The sequence below is a fragment of the Rhinopithecus bieti genome, unplaced genomic scaffold (genome assembly GCF_001698545.2).
Source record: "Rhinopithecus bieti isolate Rb0 unplaced genomic scaffold, ASM169854v2 scaffold_39870, whole genome shotgun sequence".
Classification (NCBI taxonomy): domain Eukaryota; kingdom Metazoa; phylum Chordata; class Mammalia; order Primates; family Cercopithecidae; genus Rhinopithecus; species Rhinopithecus bieti.
This window is the reverse complement of record NW_016817144.1, coordinates 2,944,675-2,963,834: the sequence shown is the minus strand read 5'-3', so window position 1 is coordinate 2,963,834 and position 19,160 is coordinate 2,944,675. Positions and strand designations below refer to the sequence as shown.

The window sequence follows — 19,160 nt, the reverse complement described above, 5'->3', positions numbered from 1 at the left end:
GAAAAGGAGAGAAAGAAGGTCTTTGTGGTGCTATTCTGGGTTTACCAAGTAAGGAAGGGAGTTCAGTGTCCCTGAGGACTTAAAAGCTTCTACTTTAAGCCAGAAGAAAGGCCCGTAATAGCTCCAGAAGTTCTGCCAGAAAGTAACGAGGGGAAAGAAGAGGAGTCTCATACCTCTCTCTCCAGATATTTTAGAAGTTGGGGCAGATGTGAGAATTCTCACTATTGTGAGTGAGAATTACATGTGGATGCATTCGTAAAGTGTGAAGCCTGGTCTGTGTCCATGCCAGGACTGCAGTGGGTGTGAATTTTGTTCCATGATCCCAGGTATAAGACTATGTATTCAAACTTAATTTTTCCATGACAAGTTGCACCTAGTTCCAAGCCTTCCCCTTGGCAGGGCTGGTGAGAGATCCAATGTCAATATCAGGCTTTATGTTCTGGTAGGGGAGCCCTTCTTCTCCCTAAGATAGATGTAAGAGTTCAAGGGGCTTATGTAGTCCAGAAATCTGGAGCAGGTTGCAGGTCTTTGTCTATCATTGCCGCTGAAGTGCTTGGCTCCAAGCCTGCGTGGGCCCTCAAAGACAGGTGGCTCTGCTGCTCACTGCCTGTTATATCACTTGGATACCTAGAGCTTTGTCCTGGCTCCTAAGGCCATGGCAGGGAGAGTTTGGTTCCAGGAATCCATGCTTGGCTTTGAAGAAGGTTCTGGCACATGTCAAGATATTGTATCTGAGCAGGGTGCCAACAGCCCACCAGCCCTCTTTAGGCCTCTTCCCTCTTTCTCTGTTCATTGGGGCCTAGCTATCTTGGACAGTCCAGCTCTTTCCTTCCTTCCCAGAACCATAGCTTTTGAAAACAAATGCTCCAGCCAGGCACAGTGACTCACGCTTGTAATCCCAGCACTTTGGGAAGCTGAGGCGGATGCATCAGTTGAGGTCAGGAGTTTGCGACCAGCCTGGCCAATGTGGTGAAACCCTGCCTCTACTAAAAATACAAAAATTAGTTTGGTGTGGTGGCACATGCCTGTAGTCCCAGCTACTTGGGAGTCTGAAGCATGAGAATGGCTTGAACCTGGGAGATGGAGGTTGCAGTGAGCCGAAGTCATGCCACTGCACTCCAGCCTGGGTGATAGAGCGAGACTCTGTCCCCTGTGCCCACCCCCCTACCCCCCCAAAAAAGAAAAGAAAACAAATAAATGCTCCAACTATCTCCAGTACCCAGACCTTCATTACTCACTTCTTTCATGAAGATGTTACAAGAAGTTAAGAAAACAAATTGGTTTCTAAATCTTGTAGAAGTTCAATGCAACTTCACCAACCAAAGGGTCTTCCTTGTGCCTGACCTAAAATCTAATGGCAGTTGGTACTCACTCTGGTCTTATCCTCCAAGTGGGGTGAATGGAGGCAAGGTTGGACCCCACTGGAGGTTCACTGGGAAAAGGAGAGAACAAAATCTAGATTTTGGACCTTCCGGCCCTAGCTCCCACTGAGTGTGAGAGTGTCAGTGCTGGGCAAGCTGTGTCATTTTCCTCCAACCACCAATCTGTCCTTCCTTCCAGCTCCACCCTCCCTTTTATGCGGCGTCACCTGCGATCCAGCCCAAGCCCTGTCATCCTGAGGCAGCTGGAAGAGGAAGCCAAGGCCCGAGAAGCAGCCAACACCGTGGACATCACCCAGGTCATGAGCAAGCTGGACCGGAGGAGCCAACTCCAAAAAGAGCTGCCTCCTAAATAAATCTGTGATTCCTGGGGGTGGGGGCATGCACATGGGAGAGGCAAATGAAGAAGGGTAGGGTCAGAGTCTAGAAGGTTCCATTCCCCGTTTATGGAGGTCATCAGGTTCATCCCATACTCCTCTAACTTTCTTCATGGGGGACTTCCTAATACCACAGCCACCAGAGCTTGTTCTCCCAAGCCCACTCATCAGGGGACAGGGTCGGCGAAGATGGTGGGTGGGAGAGGGGACCACCTGACTCAATTGCTGTGTGGCTGCCTAGTATACCTTAGGGAGTTCTTAGGGGAACCGAGAACTCTCACAGTGAGAGCCAGGGGGGAAAAGCTCTCTCAGTGAGAGCCACAGGGAAACGTGGTACACAAAGCTCTCGCTCAGTGACAGCTTTGCTTTGGAAAATTAAAGAGAAGGCCTCTCCCTACCCCCAAGGCCTAGTGTTTTTCAGGGAGATTTGTTTAAAATAGCTTTATGAAGCTCCTCATCCTATCTCTCTAATTTACTGTTTCCAAATGAGTCTGAGATCCCGCCAAGGGGCTAGTTGCAGGGAAGTACTTTCTCTGAACTCCCCTGCTTTGCCTGCCTGGAAAGGCCCTGCTGAGACATTTCTCCTGTGGAGTTTGTTCTCAGTCATAATTACTGGAGGGTTGACTGGCTCTCTTCTTCCCATCTCCCCATCCGCTTGTCCATGCTGGGGAAACAAGTGGCTTTCGGGAATGAAGGACTCGAATGGCCCTCTGAGGAGCATCTTTTTGGCTAAAGAACAAAGGCATTGATGTCTTCATTCATGGAAAGAGGATGGTAGACATCAAGATGAGTGAGGATCAAAGATGATACTGTCTAGGACATTTTCTAGATGTCGATGCTTCCCTCTTCTGTAGGTGTAGACGAGGTCAGCCCTGTAGTCAGGACTGGGGGAGAGGATAGTTCTAATGGACCTTGGGAGGTTTAGAAGGTCATTCTCGAAGTTAAGCTCACTCCTTACACTTGTGCAAGAATGCAACAGACGTAGAACACAGAGGTGAGCAACAGACTAGCCTGACCAAGCAGGAATACTCACTCATTCAGCACATCTATTGAGCACCTACTATGTGCAAACATCGGTGAATGAAACAGACATGGTTCTTTCTCATGGAGCTTCTGGTCTAGGACTGAGACACAATAATTAAACAAACTATTAGGTAGCTATTGCTGTGTGACCATCAACCAGAAAAATAGAGCAACATACAACAAGTGTTTATTGTTCCTACATGTGGGGTCATCTGTGTGGCTCTGTGGATCTTGGCTGGGTTCACTCATCTGTCTGGGGGTGTCGCAGTGGCCTAGGCTGAGCTGAGTGTGATTAGTTTTCTCTGCTTCATGTACCTCTAATCTCCCAGCAGTCTCGCCTGGGCAGAATCCCATGCTGAGGACTGAATTGCAAGGGAGCAAGTAGAAACACACAAGGCTTCACATAGTCTCTTCTACTTTATTTTATTGGCCAAAGCAAGTCATAAAGCCAGCCTAGATTCAAGGGACAAGGGAATAGACGATACCTCTTTAGTGAGAAAAATTTCAAAGTCTCATGGCGAAAGATGGATGAAATTTCAAAGTCTCATCGCAAAATACAGGGAAAGGTGAAGAATGAGGGCCATTGTTGTAATTAACAGCACAAATGCCTGCCCAAGGGATGATAAAGGAAATTAATGTGGTACGGGGATAGGGAAGATGGGATATGTGTAGACTACGCCTCTGCCAGGTGGTGACAGAGAAGCAGGAAATGAGAAAGAGTTGGCTGTAAGAGCACGTGGGCCAGGCAAGCAGAATGTTCTGGGGAGAGGAGGCTGTGTGGGCAAAGGCTCAGAGCTGGGAAGTGGCTCCGAGTGAACCGAAAGGCCAGGTGAGTGAAGCCTGCTGGGTGAGGCGGAAACGGTGCAAGATGAGTTTACAGAGTGCGCAGGGGCCAGATTGTTGATGACCTTCAAGGCTGTTCTAAGGAGTCTGTGGTCACCGGTTTCACGTTAGAAAAATGGTTCTAGCCCAGAAGAGGGGCGCTTATGCTTTCCATTTGCACTGGTTGCAGACCAGTTTCCATGCTGAAAGCACACGGAGGGATATGCTTTGCTCATCTCTCTTCTGGAGAATCTTGGAGTCTTCCCACTCCGGAAGGTACCCCAAGTAGAAATCTAAACCATTGTAAACTGGGTGACACGAGCGGAGGGACTGTATTTATCTCATTCATTAATTGGAGCCTGATTCCTGACACCCAGCGGGTTCTGCACCAACATGAATGACATGAGTGGATGAATGAATGAATGAATACATGAATGAATGAAAAGAGCTCTGGATTTGGAGAAAGCCTCCTGGTTCCTGCTCCTGGCTCTGGCACTAGTCATATAGCCTTAGACAAGTCACTTAACCTCTCTACATCCTTATTTGTGAAATGAGGGATCGGGACCAGCTCTAAACTTCTCAAAACAGACTTTGTGAATTCTGACTGGGAACCCGGGCTGGGGCATCCAGTTTACTTGAAGATTTGGAATTGGAGGAAAATTAGGTAATTTCAAAAAGTTTCACATTAAAATAATCGTGAATATATTATGAAGTAGAATGCAAAATGTACATGAATTTTTAAAGATACAATTTGAGACATCAAAGGCATTTTGTTGTCACAGCTTGGCTGTGGCAGGCTCAGGCTCTGCCCTCCAACTTCTGGGGGAATGTGTTTTCGGGCTCTCCTGCTGTGTGGCCTACTTTTATGGGAATGTTTGAGAAGCATGAAACCAGAGAATATTTGCTGGTTCTTTTGGTCACTCCATATGAGCTGAGATGACGTACCCAGCAGCATGGTAGTGAGGGTGGTGGTGAGGGCATCACATGCATCGTGGCTTCTACAGGGCACAGACCTTGTCTTGTTCGTCTTTGACTCAGGTATCCCGTGTCTCACTCACCACAGGTTTGTGCTCCAGTTCTCTCTCATTCTCCCACAGGCTACTGTGTGCTCTGTGTCAGGCTCATATGGGGACTCCTTGTGTATCGATGGAAGCCTGCTCTAGTTGAGACACACAGGATCTCACAATCTAATGAGAGACACAGCATGTAAACAAAGCAGATGAGCATTCTTTATTAAATGAATGAGGACATGAGCGTCTCAACACTGTCTGTCTAGAGGAAGGAATATGAATGGCTTCATGGCTAAATGGCAGCATTTATGCTTCATAGATGTATTCTATTTATTTATTTTTTGTTTGTTTGAGACAGGGTCTTGCTCTGTTGCCCAGGCTGGAGTGCAGTGGTGCAATCACGGCTCACTGCAGCCTTGACCTCCCAGGCTCTAGCAATTCTCCCATCTCAGCTTCCCAGGTAGCTGGGACTACAGGTGTGCGCCACTAGACTTGGCTACTTTTTTGCACAGATGGGGTTTTGCCATGTTGACCGGGCTGGTCTCGATTTCCTGGGCTCAAGTGTTGCACCCACCTCAGCCTCCCAAAGTGCTGGGATTACAGGCATGAACCACTGCACCTGCCCCATAGATATATTTTAAGGACCTTTTTTGTGTAAGAATCTGTGGTGGGTGCTATGGTGGATACAACAATGAACAAAATGGTCTCTGCCCTCAAGGGGCCGACAAGATGCATGGATGCAAACGGGTGTAGCCAGAAGCAGGATGCAGTCGAGACTGGATGATGATCAAGGATGATGATTGTTGATTGAGACCACACGCTGGAGGAACCCAGAGGTGGGAGAGAATTGTTTGGCTGCGGGATCATGATAAGGTTTTTGGAGGAGGCATGCTTGAGGTGGGTCTCGAAGGAGAGTAGGTGTCATCAGATAGAGACCGGGGAGTGGGCACTGCAGGGCGTGTGGGCAGAGCCCAGGCAGGGCTACTGCTGGCCTCTAGGGAGCTTATTGGATCAGGCAAAGGTGCTCCCTCCAAGTAGGTGTCCTTATAACACCTGGCCGAATTGCAGTCCCACCTTGCCCCTCAGCCAGGTGCCCCTGAGCAGCACACAGCTTGCGTAACCATTTGGTGGCCCTGAGCACAGGGTCCAGGAAGCAAAGCTGGGAGGGTACTGGGTTGAAGATGTGTCATGGAAGGCTGGCACGTGGACTCTTTACTGCAGTCTCATAAGTGTCATTCCCCACCCACCCCTGGCTGGTTTAGATGCCCCTTCTCTGGCTCTCCTTCCTTTCTGCTCATGCCTCTGTCTGTGAATGCTGCACTGTATCGAAACAATTGTTTATGTGTCTTTTTCTCTCACCGGACTGTAAAACTCCTTAAAAAGGAGAGAGAGTGTCTTGTGGGGTTTTGTGTCCTCAGGGCTAGACACAGCATGGGCTTGCAGTTGGTATGCCGGATGTTTGAAGAGCTTTAGCACACTGGAAATCAGGAGCTGAGGAGTGAAGATGAATTAAGAAGTGGTTGCTCTGGTCTCCATCAGGAGGGACATGTGGATTAGGAGGGTGGTGATGGGTTCAGAGGAAAGAGGAGAGATGCTAGAGGCAGGTGGATAGGACCCGATTGAAATGGGGTGATGTGGGGGAAGAAATTAAAGAAGACCCAGAGATTTTGATCCTCCTAAGATGATATTAAGATGTTAAGATGATAAGGTGATGTTAAGAAGGTATTGATTATGAAAGAGGACTGGATTTTGTGTTAGCAATTGGGGAGGGACCAGGGAGGTTTGGAGTCCCAGATGAAAATGTATACACTATTCATGTAATAAACATTTACAGAGTTTTTTCTTTCTTTCTTCCTTTTTTTTTTTTTTTTTTTTTGAGAGTCTCAGGCTGCAGTGCAGTGGCACCATCCTGGCTCACTACAACCTCAGCCTCCCAAGTTCAAGTCATTCCCCTGCCTCAGCCTCCCCAGTAGCTGGGATTATAGGTGCCTACCACCACGCCAGGCTAATTTTTGTATTTTCAGTAGAGACAGGGTTTCACCATGTTGGCCAGGCTGGTCTCGAACACCTGACCTCAAGTGATCCGCTGGCCTCGGCCTCCCAAAGTGCTGGGATTACAGGTGTGAGCCACTGTGCCTGGCCATGGAGCTCTTATGTACCAGACACTGGGAGCCTGCAAAGCCCCTCAAGGAACTCCAGACTAGGAAAGAGATAGACACACTGTACAACTCACTGACACAGAGGATATCAGGACTCATAGCGGAGCAAGCAGAACAGGAGGAGAGTGTCAAGGAGGAAGTGACTGATCCTATCTGGAGGCATCGGGGAAACTGGACCTCAAAGATTGAGTAGAATTTTCCAAGTGGAAGGCAGAGAACTGTGGTTAATTATAGTTCCCTCTTCTTCCAGAAGGGATTTGAGGCAGCTTAGAATACTACAATACCATATGATGGAATGTCTAAAATGATAGATTGAAAACCAATTTTAAAAAGTAGTTTGTACACAGTGAACCTTGGATGACTGGGTTATCAAAACTGAATGTTACTTTTTTTTTTTTTTCATGAAATTTTGCTCTGAAATTCATGACAACTACCAGGCAAACAGAGAGACAGATTGGTTTTAGAATTTTACTGTGTCGGGCCAGGCGCGGTGGCTCACGCCTGTAATCCCAGCACTTTGGGAGGCCGAGGTGGGTGAGTCACGAAGTCAGGAGATCGAGGCCATCCTGGCTAACACAGTGAAACCCTGTCTCTACTAAAAATACAAAAATTAGCCAGGCGTGGTGGCGGGCGCCTGTAGTCCCAGCTACTCAGGCAGTTGAGACAGGAGAATTGCTTGAACCCGGGAGGCGGAAGTTGCAGTGAGCCGAGATCGCACCACTGCACTCCAGCCTGGGTGACAATTTTACTGTGTCATGAAATCAAGCATTCAAGTCCTTCTTTACCTGGATCCTCCCCGTACTCCTAAGTCCCAACACGAAGTTGAAAATGTGCTTCTGGAGAGAGATATTTCTAATCTGTTCCTGTTCTAGGCATAATGGATGCAGAACTGAGTAAGATCATCAAGTCTTATTTCATGGAGTTTGCATTTTAGCTGGGGGTGCGGGGACAGGCAGTAGATCATAAATAAGTGCTCTAAAGGAAAAGAAAGTAGGTTCGAGTAACTCTGAATTAAGGAAGGGGAGTAATTTTAGATGGGTTCCTTGACCCAGAAGTGACGGTTGAAGATGTGATAGCAGATGGAACCTGAGGGCCAGAGAGTGGATGGAGAGAGAAAAGAAGGGTAAGAGGGAAGCTTGGATGAGGCCTCATTTTAAAGGTGTAAGAGGAGAGAGAAGAGTTAAGAACGGAGTAGCAGAGCTGTTAGGATGCCTCCCTGAGAAGATGTGTGGGGGATATGGGTGAGTGGCCAGCAACATTGAGCGGAGACAGTGCCCACTGGATAGTCCCTGGGCACACTTTCACTTTGCAGCCACCCTGCAGTTAGCTGGGGCCACATGTCTAGTTGTGGCCAATAGACATGGGCTCTGCTGAGGTGGATCAGAGCCTGGGGCTCCACCTCCATCTCATCCCCTGCTGTGGACCTGGGAGTCTACATCATCTTCTGCACAGCACAGATGCAGGAGTCCCTCCTGGGCCATGCAGGACTTTATGTGAACAAAACACCAGACTTTTATTATAAGAAGTCACGGAGAGCTTGGAGTTGCTGTAGCATAGCCCATCCTGTCCTGCAGAATCGAGAAGTTGAGCATGTTGAGGACCGGCAGAGGCTACTGGATTTAGCAGTTAGGAAATCATTGGGGATTTCGAGTGGGTGATTTCAGCAGAATAGTGAGGGAAGAAGTCACTTTTATGGGAATAAAGGAGAAGATGTTGGAAGTAAGGAGAGTGGGCTGTGTGTGTAGATTACCACTTCAAGAAGTCTGCGAGGAAGGCGAGAGGTATGGTGGTAACTTAGATGATGGAGGGTTGAGGGGAGGCATTTTCAAAGGACAGCGTGAGGTGGGGGTGTTTACCAAATGAGGGGATGATCCTGGAGAGGTGGGGAGGTAAAATAAAGAATAATTGATAAGAGAAAGTCTGGAAAAAACTGGAGGGATGAGACCAAAGTCCAGATTGGTCTTGGAGAGGAATAGTTTACTCTCTGATGTTGCAACTCAGAGAGATTTGGAAGTGGAAGGGAAGGAAGCTGAAGGCTAAGTTAAGATAAGATCAATTTTAATGATTAAGGAACATTTGGGGCATTTGCTGAGAGCATTGCAGGAGGAGGGCAGTGTGGCCACAGCAGCAAGGCCATGTGACTGTAGGGGAAGTGCTTGACAATCACTGCAAGGCAGTGATGATGGATGTTGAACCAAACAGTTGAGTAGAAAGTTGTCAAGCTATGAGAGGGAAGAAGTGTCTCATCTCCTTATATGGAACTTTCTGTATGTTTGAAGGTGGCAGAGAGAGAGAGATGTACATTCCGTGATACTCCTTGGTCAGCCAAGCAGCCATTCAGGAAACCTTTGGAATTTCCAGCAGCTTTGTCAATGGGAAATGCTGTGGGATGGCCACAGGAAGGAGGGAGGGGTTGTCTTCCAGTAATCACTGACTGCTTTCCACGCAGAACTTTAAGAAACCCGCTTGCTATCAGCTTCCAGTCAGAACAGCACTTGTAAAGGGTTGATCCTTAAACATCACTGAGTGAACACATCTCTGTCTTGTGGTTCCAGGAATTTTAATCCTTGAAGCTAGATGGTATGAGAACAGTTTTTTTTCTGAAGCCAGGCTTGAATGGGTAGGAGAAGGAATGTGGACTTTGGGGTGAGGCAGGCATAGTTTTGATATTTTAGCTGGGTGACTTTGACCTTCAATCTGTCTGAAGTTATAATTTCTCTTAGAAGGTTATTGATAGTAGAAAGTGTCTGGCATAGGGCGGATGCTCAGAAATAGCTCTCTCTCTCCTCCCTCCCCCTTTCTTTCTGCTCTCTTCTTTCACTCACTTTCTTGCTCACTGTCTTGCTTCTTGTAATCTGCCAAGGCTGGGATCCAGAGTTCTAGCTTCTGTGAATATAGGGGTCAGGCTCTGATACCAGTTTTCTTCTATCTGTTATGACCACTCAACATTCAACAGAGACATTCAGCACCTGTTACATGCCCAGCATCCTGCTAGGTGCTGGGGATCACCAGTGAGCAAGAGAGACACCCTTGGGGCATTTGCTGTTCAACAGGAAAGACGATTAAACCAAATGGTGTGATATTATAAGGAAGCCACATAATGTTTTGGGAGTGGTTGGCAAGGACTGCTAGCCTGATGAGGGCGGTGGAGACTTGGGGAGATCAGCAGAAGCTAAAGCAGAGGGGCTGTGGGCAGGGCAATTCACTGGTGATCAGGACCAGCGGCCAACCGGGACCGTCCATCCTGGAAAGCTCTATGCAGCTCCTAGGGACTCAGGGCTGTGTGCATTTGTGTGACTTCGCCATGATCTCAACTCCAGGTATCAGCTCTTTTCCACTCTTACACCTGCCTCTCCCCAACTGCAGTGTATGCCAGTGCTCTGCTCTCCAACCCTGGAGTCCACCAGGCAATTCTCATGTTTGGTAATGAAGGGACTGAAGGTTCTGAGGACTTGCAAGAGCATCTGTGGCTGCTGCTATTATTCCAGCAGGTGGCAGCTTCTCCTGCTAACATTTAAACTATGTGTCCCACAGGGCCCATTGAAATCCCAAATAGCATAAAAAATAAACATTTATTTGGACAATATTAATATTATATTTAAATCATTATGAAAATCTCTATTATGCCATGTTCTTAGACATATTTTAATTTCTTAATGTTATATTTTAAACAACTTAACAAACCCCTGTATCCACGGGGTGTATAGCTTGTGCTAGGATATAAGTTATTCTGTAAGTACAAGGATTTCCTTTATAGAATTCCATTTTCCAACTTGACTTTTAGCGAAAAGACTGATTTCATTGTGAATATTAAGTAAAAATGTAAGGGCCAGGGACAAAATATGAGTAAAGACCTAGGACCATGCCTGGCCTATTATAAGCACTCAATGAACACTAGCTGCTATCATCATCAATACCACCATCATCATCACCACCATCATCATCATCACCACCTTCATCACCATTACTATCACCATTACCACCATCACCATCACTATCACCATCATCATTCATCATCACCATCAACACCACCCCCACTACCATCATCATCATCACTGCCATATCATTATTATTATCATCACCGCCATCCTCACCAATACACCATCATCATCACCATCACCTAGTCTTAGCGTAAGCTTGTGCTTTCTTCCAGCTGTTGGTGTTGTCCAATATAGTAACTAATTATTCTTTATTTAAGGCATTTCCTGAGAGATATTTAAAACGTTATCATCTCAAACCATCTATCTTCTCTGTTCTTTGAGAATTTTGCAGTGCAGTCCTCCAGCTCTCCAGGGAATGTTAGGATATATTTGAGGGGAGGAGGGCAAGAATTTGATGTCATGTCCTCTGTCTGCAGCTTCTAGGAGAGGACTGACCAGCAACAGTGTAGCGACTGGTCAGTCCTGTAGTCTGGAGTTTCGTGGCTGAAGTAAGGGTGATTGCTAACTGAGAAGGTCTTGTGCTAGACTGTGTCAAATGGGATGACCAGTATGGGGTCATGCCATGTGTTCACCCATGGCAGACTTTTCCCCATGGGGCTAACTTTGCACATTTGCTTGGGAGTGGTGGGGAAGGGGAGAGTGGGAAGGCACTGGAAGAGGGGACTTTGCACACTGCATGCTGCACCTAAATGTGGCCCTCTGCTCACCTTCCTGCTCCCAGGAAGTGGGAGTTCAGGTGGCCCCAAGGTCTCCTTCAAATTCTCAACCACTTTCTGAGGATAGAAAATGAATTGCATCTCTATGCACTACCTGCTTTGCCATTCATTAAAATGCCTGTGATTGTGTTCTCATGTTAACGTACCTGTTTCATTTCATGCTCCTTTACCCCCTTCTCTTGGTTCTCTTGCACAATAAAACAGCAGCATGAAACAAAAGAATGCCAAGCTCTCCTTCACTGCGTCTCTGTGGTGTCACATTTCTTTGCCATGTGTCATGCATGCCACTGCTTTGCTGCCTCACACCAATGGTAGGTGGGGCATGGGCTGGAGGGGCTGGGTCTCCAAGCAGATCCCCCGGTCTCCATGGGAGGGACCAAGGTGGGGAATTTTGGGAGCGGATGGAAAAGACATCTGCTTAGATTGTCCAGGACCAATAAGGCTAATGGTCATTTGCCCAGAAGAAAGGACCATCTCAGGCCAGGTAAGTGGCCATCTTCCTCACCTGTCTGTCATTCATCTCAGCAAAGAGAAGGTGCTAGGGGAGGAGTGGAGCCAGAGAAGGACAGAGAGAGGTAGGAGGGTGAGAGGAGGACACAGAGTTGGGGGAGGGCATATGGAGAGGCTGGTCTGGTCACAAACTATGATTTTTGTCAAGCTGCATCATATCCATGAGCCTCAGTTGTCTTATCTGTATAGTGGGATGATAGAAGTTTATCACAAATTCTGAGGAAGTGGAATGGAAGTTAATTCTGTATCTCTCTTGACAAAGCCGAGTTCCTAGATTTGGTATTTTTCTGTGGCAATATGAATCAGTAAGGAAAGCAAGGCCCTTTGAGTCACACAGACCTGACCTCAGGTTCTCATTTAGTCACTGCTTCGGTTTTCTATTGCTGCATAGCAATGACTGCAAGCACCAGCCAGGTATGAGCTCAGTTTTCCAGGAGACATTTGGCTGATGTCTTGTTCAAGGGGCTGTAAGGAAATTCCATAAACTGGGGAACTTACCAGCAACAAACACTTCCCGCGGTTCTGAAGGCTGGGGTGTCCACGAAGGAGGCCCTGAGAGGTTCGGGGTCTGGGGGAGTCGCACTTTGTGGTTCATAGATGGTCTCTTCGCCGTGTCCTCCCATGGTGGAAGGGTCAAGCTAGTGCCCTGGGGTCTATTTCATAAGGGTACTGATCCTCTTCACAAGGGCTCTGCCCTCATGACGAATCACCTCCCAGAGACCCCGCTTCCTAATACCATCACCTGCAAGGGGAAGGACTTCAACATATACATTTTGTGGAGGACACAAATCTTAGACAGCACAGCTGAGCTCTCGGCTCAGGGTCTCACACTCAAGGTGTCAGCTGGGCTGACGGGGTTCTCATCTGGATGCTCCTGAGAAGAATCTGCCTCCAAGCTCACTTGGGTTGCTGGCAGGATTCAGTGCCTCGTTTAAGACTCAGGTCCCTGTCTTCTTGCTGGCTGTCAGCTGGCAGCTGCCCTCAGCAGCTGGGGGCCACCTGCCTTCCTTAACCAGTTCCCCCTCCATCTTCAACGCCAGCCATGGAGACCTTCTCCACAACTGAATCCTTGCCAAGCTTCCAATCTCTCTGCCTTCTGCCTCTGGCCTCTAGACTCAGATGGAAAGGGCTCCTGTGACAGCTGGAGCTCACCCAGACACTCCCCCTTTTTAAAAGTCAGCTATGCCTTATCACACAGCCTGACTGGGAGTGACTGCCCCATCACATCTATGTGCACAATCAAGGACAGGGGTGGGAATCCTACATGCCACAGTCACTGTGATCCTACATGCCACAGTCACTGACTAGTCATGAGAGCTGGGAAACGGTAATGAACCCCTGTGGGCCTCAATGTTCTGTTCTCTAAAATGGGGTGGTTACAGATAAGCAAAGTACCTAGCAGGTAGTAGATACTTGCCAGATCTAAGAGCCACACTTTTCCACCTAACAATTGTCTCCCAAGCCCCTAATCAAGGCCCAGCTTTCCCTGCTGTGTATTCTCTGCAGAATGTGTCCTAAGTACAGTTGCACCTCCCTATAAAAGGGAAGGGGTTAGAAGCTTAGTGGAGTCCCTTAAGCTTACAGGACAGAATAATCTCAGATGTCAGCTAGAAATGCTTTCCCTCAGTCGTTTCCCCTGATATTCTCCTTCAGTGGGGCTGTGGTGGGGCCAGGTTCTGCCTTTGTACCAAGCACCCTGAGTGATTCTGATGTGGCTGATCTGCAGACCACACCGAGGCATCCCGCCAGCGGTGACTCCGCCGACTCCAAGTCAGCCAGTTGGGTTTCAAAGTCTGACCCTGCTGTTCCCAGCGTGGTGTCCCTGGAGGGATGGTTGGACTTCTCTTAGTGCCCTCATCTGTAAAATGGGGACAATAACAGTTGCCTCACTGGGTGGCCCTGTGGAGTATGCAATAATCCACAATGTGGATTTGCAATTGCAATTGCAGTAACTATTGCAAACGCAGTAATTCATGATTATTGAGTAAAGTGCTCAGCCCGGGGCCTCACATTTGCTGTGTTCTCATTGTGAATTAATGTGATTGTCATTACTATAATAACTCCATGGCCCTGGGCCTGAGCCTGCCTCTGCTCTGCTGCCCTGTGGGATTCTGGGCAGTGAGGCAGAATGATGGGCTCTGAGCTGCTGTTTGGGAACAGAATCTTGTTTGAACTTCAGGGAGCTGGTGGGAGGGAATGAGACAAGCTCTCCATGCCCTCCCGGCCCTGCGCTCAGTGACCCCTGGCCTTTCTTTTCCTCCAAAAGCTGTTCTTGGGTGTGCCTGCCCTTCCCTGTTCAGGCTGGGACCTGCCCATGCAGGTGATCTGAAAGCCAGGCCACCCTCTGCAGCAGCCGCCTGCTCAAGGACAGGGGCTGCCTCCTTCAGCCCAGGGCAGTGCCCAGACCCCGGGGTCAGGCAGCTCTCACTGAGCAGGGCAACTATGTGGCTGTGCTGTGTGTTAGGCCATCTTTGCTCTGACTGTCCTGGAGCCCCTCACCTCCTTCTCCCAGGGCCAGAGCATCCCCAGCTTGTTCATGCCGGGCTTTTTTTTTTTTTTTCCAGACTGAGTCTTGCTCTGTCACCCAGGCTGGAGTGCAGTGACACGATCTCGGCTTCCTGCAACCTACGCCTCCCGGGCTCAAGTGATCCTCCTGCCTCAGCCTCCTGAGTAGCTGGGATTACAGGCACCCACCACCACATCCAGCTAATTTTTTTTTTTTTTTTTTTTTTTTTGTATTTTTGGTAGAGATAGGGTTTCTTCATGATGGCCAGGTTGGTCTTGAACTCCTGACCTCAGGTGATCCACCCGCCTCAGCCTCCCAAAGTGCTGCGATTACATGGGCGAGCTACCATGCCGGGCCTCATGCCAGGCTTTGATGTGACTTGGGCCACAGGAGGCCTTTAGAAGGGAATCCAGCAAACCCAGGCCCATGGGCCAGTATGTTCTGCCATGGGAAAAGGGGTGATAGCAGAGAGGCTCACTGAAAATTCTGATTTTAATTTCCTTTTGTCTATTTTCAGGCAGTTTTGGGCTGTAAATGCCAGATTTATTCCTCTTGCCCTATGCTCTAGGGGCTGGGGCCATGGTGGTCCAGGAAGGTTGAGATCCTTCCCCTTTCTCCACTGAACACCTCCTTGCCATGCATTCTTGTTTCCTTCTCCCTGGCCTGGCCTGGTTCTACATTCAACCTTTCTTCCTGGCCACCCCAGCTCTACCTGAGGGGAGGTCTGGGAAGGCGCTTTTGGGCCTAGACCACCCCAAAAGGGTTGTCACTGTGGACACTGGGCAGGGCTCAGTGCATGGAGTGGCCTCAGGCCTGGAGCAGTCAGGAAGGCATGAGCTGGGACTTCTGTCACCTCCACTTATCCGCTAAAAGTGTTATAATCGCCTCCAGACCTGAGGTTGGCGCCCGAGGATAGAGAAGGCAGGGCATGGGCTGTGGCAGGTACTACGCATTGCTCATTTGGGGACTGGAGTTGAGGGGTGATTGGGAGTGCAGCCTGGCCACACTCCAGCATCCTTGGCCTGGAAGAAGGTCAGTTCGTGTCCCGGGATGCAACTGCTTAGCCCCGGGACTGTGACCAGGGCTGGGCGACAGGCAGGTCTCTGGACAGGAGGCCTCTGTGTGGCTGTGCCACTGTCATAGGTAGCTTTGGGCACCGTTCCCAGCCCTCCAGGAGGCAGCCATATCAGGCCCTCACTCTTGTCTCCGGAAGGGGACTAAGTTAGCAGAGGACAGCACAGTTGCTGGCCAGGGCCATGCAACTCATCACTGAGTTCTCTCCTTTCCTTCTCTACAGCCGGGCCAGCACATGGCTCCCAGCCCCCATCTGACTGTGTACACCGGGACCTGTGTGCCCCCGTCTCCTTCTAGCCCCTTCTCCTCCTCCTGCCGCTCCCCCAGGAAGCCTTTCGCCTCGCCCAGCCGCTTCATTCGGCGACCCAGCAGCACCATCTGCCCCTCACCCATCAGAGTGGCCTTGGAGAGCTCATCAGGCTTGGAGCAGAAAGGGGAGTGCAGCGGGTCCATGGCCCCCCGTGGGCCCTCCGTCACTGAGAGCAGCGAGACCTCCCTCGACACCTCCTGGCCTCGCAGCCGGCCCAGGGCCCCTCCTAAGGCCCGCATGGCTCTGTCCTTCACCAGGTTTCTGAGACGAGGCTGTCTGGCCTCACCTGTCTTTGCCAGGCTCTCACCCAAGTGCCCTGCTGTGTCCCACGGGAGGGTGCAGCCCCTGGGGGACGTGGGCCAGCAGCTGCCACGACTGAAATCCAAGAGAGTAGCAAAGTAAGACCCAGAAGGGGACGTGCCATATGCATGGGTGGCTGTGGGTGTGCAGGCCTCTGCATGTGAACGTGCATGCTTTGGGCCGGGGACTGGGGTGGAGGAGAAGAGGTACCCCAGGCAGCCCACTCAGATCCCTTGGCCACTGGAAGGTCTTCAGAAACTCAGTTTTGTCCTCCGTTCACTTCCTGAGGAGGAGAAGGAACAGGTGTCCTTCTTTTTCATCTTCCAAATCTTTTCCATTTTTCCAAATCTTTCTTCTCCTTGTATGTTCTTCCACTCACCTTGTCCCATCCCAAGACCATCATCAGTCTAAGGAATCCATTGCATCTGTAAAGAGCAGGAAAGATTGATGGCAGCAGTGGGAGCTGCAGGTGGTGGGATGCCCTGGGCATGCTTCCGGGTTCTCCAGCCCCCTCCCTCACCATAAGTGCCCTTGCCTCCCTTCCCCTCACCCTTTAGGAAACCTTCCCACCTTCCTCTCCATCCATTGGCACAGTCTCTTAGAGGGAATTTCAGGGAGCCTTGTCTGGCAGTCATTTCTGTGAAAATGAAAGTTCCTAGCTTTTGCCTGAGGGGTGGCCCCTCTAAACTTCATTTTGGGTGGTCTTGCAAGTCTGATCTCTGAGAATCCCAAGTTCCCTGAGGCAGCCCAGGGGGAGCAGAACTAAGGCTCTGAGGAGTGCTCCATAATGCCTGGATCAGAGCAGAAAGAAAACTTGCAAGCGATGAAACACAGAGAATCAGCTCCTACTCTTTCTGAGTTTTGGGGGAGACAGTCAGGGGCACCCCTGCACCAATCAACATGTGTTTGGCCCTGCCTGGGCTTGGAGAAGAAAGCGCCATGCAGAGGTCTTAGGTTGCCATGGATACCCAAGGAACGTGGCCTCTGTTGTGCGGTGTGCATGGGGACAGCCAGGCAGAGGTTGCTATCCCTCCTGCCTGTGTCGCTCAGGGGGAGAGGGAGGAGCAGGAGACTCCGGTTGCCTTAGGAGGGGTCAGAATCCAGTGTGAGTGTGTCTATTGATTTTTCCCAACTGGCCCTGCAGAGGGAATATTCCAGCTTTGGGGCTGCTGCTATGCCTCATACATGGGCTTGGGACTTTTAAAAGGCTCTCTTCTCAAAGGCCACTACTACTACCTCAGAAGGCAGTTTTGTGTTTGGTTGTTTTTTTTTTTTTTTTTTTTGAGTTGGAGTTTTGCTCTGTCGCCCAAGCTGGAGTGCAGCGGTGCAATCTCAGCTCACTGCAACCCTTCCGTCTCCCAGGTTCCAGCAATTCTCCTGCCTCAGCCTCCCAGGTAGCTGGAATCACAGGCACACGCCACCATGCCCAGCTAATTTTTTTGTATTTTTAGTAGAGATGGGGTTTCACCATTTTGACCAGGCTGGTCTCAAACTCCTGACCTCAGGGGATCCGCCTGCCTTGGCCTCTCTAAGTGCTAGGATTACAGGCATGAGTCACAGTCACCAGCACACATGAAGGCAGTTAAAGGGGTTGATGACTTAAGTCCTGGTATGCCCTACAGGGACCTCCTGAATCCTTCAAAACCATAAAGATTCAAGCACCTCAAAAATGAAAATAAAGCACCTTCAGAATTATCTTTCATTCGACATGAAAATATGACTCCCCAATAAAAAGATTCCACTGAGCCAATCACTACACACACAACCTTTGTAGTCAAATGCTCTACCCCTGAGCTATACCTGCCCCATCACAGTGTTTGGCAAATGCACCTGGTATGCTCATCTCCAGGGAGGTCAGGATAATTTGGGGATGTGCTGTCCCTCCTGCCCCTGCCCCTACATTACTGACTTTCCTCTTGCACCTGAAGCTTTTTCCAGATCAAAATGGATGTGCCCACGGGGAGCGGGACCTGCTTGATGGACTCAGAGGACGCTGGAACAGGAGAGTCGGGTGACCGGGCCGCAGAAAAGGAGGTCATCTGCCCCTGGGAGAGCCTGTGAGGGAAAGGCAGGCAGAGCTGGGGGCTCTGGACCAGGAAGATGCTCTGACAGATGCCATGGGATGGGCCACAGGACACACTCAGTCAAGAACCAAAGTGCATTTGGGTGACATTTGAGGGTTGGGGAGACAAGATGGGGTAGATTGTGGCAAAGAATGCTCTGGCTGGTTACCAGGGGCCAACTCCTTCTCCTCCTCCTGACCCTCCCTCCCTTGGGCAGAAGAAAGGCACGTAGACCAGAAAACTTTCCCTGCTGCCTTAAAAACAATAAAAGGTTAACTTTAAGTTTCTTGGAATGTTAGTGTGTGCCTGGTTTTGTTAGTAATTTATGAGCTATTATTTATGAGTTAAACTCACGTCTTCTTCAATCTTCTGGACAAAGGGACATTGAGTCGCTTCCAAGAGCTCTCTCCTTGTCTAAATTGGTTTGTGCACAATGCTTTTCTCATTAGCAGAGCTCCCCAGGGGATGCCCCAGGGCATGGCATCTCACAGGAATGGAGAGGGCTGGGAGGAGGTACACTCCTAAAATGCCAGGTGTGTTGCCTCAGGTCCTCCAAGAAGCAGACACCAGGGTGAGATTCCGTGGACAAGAGATTTATTGGGGAAAACACCTGTGGTAGATAGAGGAGGGGCCAGATCTGGAGAAAGTTCAAGTTGGGTGTTGTGGGGGTTCAGGGCAGGGGGTAGTCCAGACTGTGCTGCAAGTCTGACCTCTGGGCAGACAGAATCTTAGATGGCAGTGCATTCCAAGAAAGTTTTGACCAGGCTACTGGGGTGTCCTTGAGCCAAAGTCATTGCTGGAGAGGGCCTGCATCTCTGGGAATGGCCCTGCATTCGTACCCCCACAGTGCATGGTCATGGGTTGGGAGATCCCATGGGAAACCTGGCCTTGGCATGGACATGCTGGTGGGTCCTGAGCTGCAGCAGCTCACCCATCGGCCCACATGCTCCCTGCAGTAGGAGCTCTGAAT

At 49.5% G+C, this 19,160-nt stretch overlaps 1 protein-coding gene across 4 annotated transcripts in view; it reads left to right on the top strand.

The window, feature by feature from the left end:
• The window catches only part of RGS9 (regulator of G protein signaling 9), a 107,364-nt gene extending 88,881 nt beyond the window's left edge, over positions 1-18,483 (top strand). For all 4 annotated transcript variants that reach the window (XM_017855855.1, XM_017855856.1, XM_017855854.1 and 1 more), the window contains 3 exons: positions 1,561-1,678; positions 15,741-16,225; positions 18,056-18,483. In XM_017855855.1, the coding sequence (XP_017711344.1) occupies positions 1,561-1,678; positions 15,741-16,225; positions 18,056-18,188 (736 nt within the window). In that variant the 3' untranslated portion in view covers positions 18,189-18,483. The remainder of the gene's footprint in view (positions 1-1,560; positions 1,679-15,740; positions 16,226-18,055) is intronic.
• The last annotated feature ends 677 nt before the right edge of the window (positions 18,484-19,160 follow it).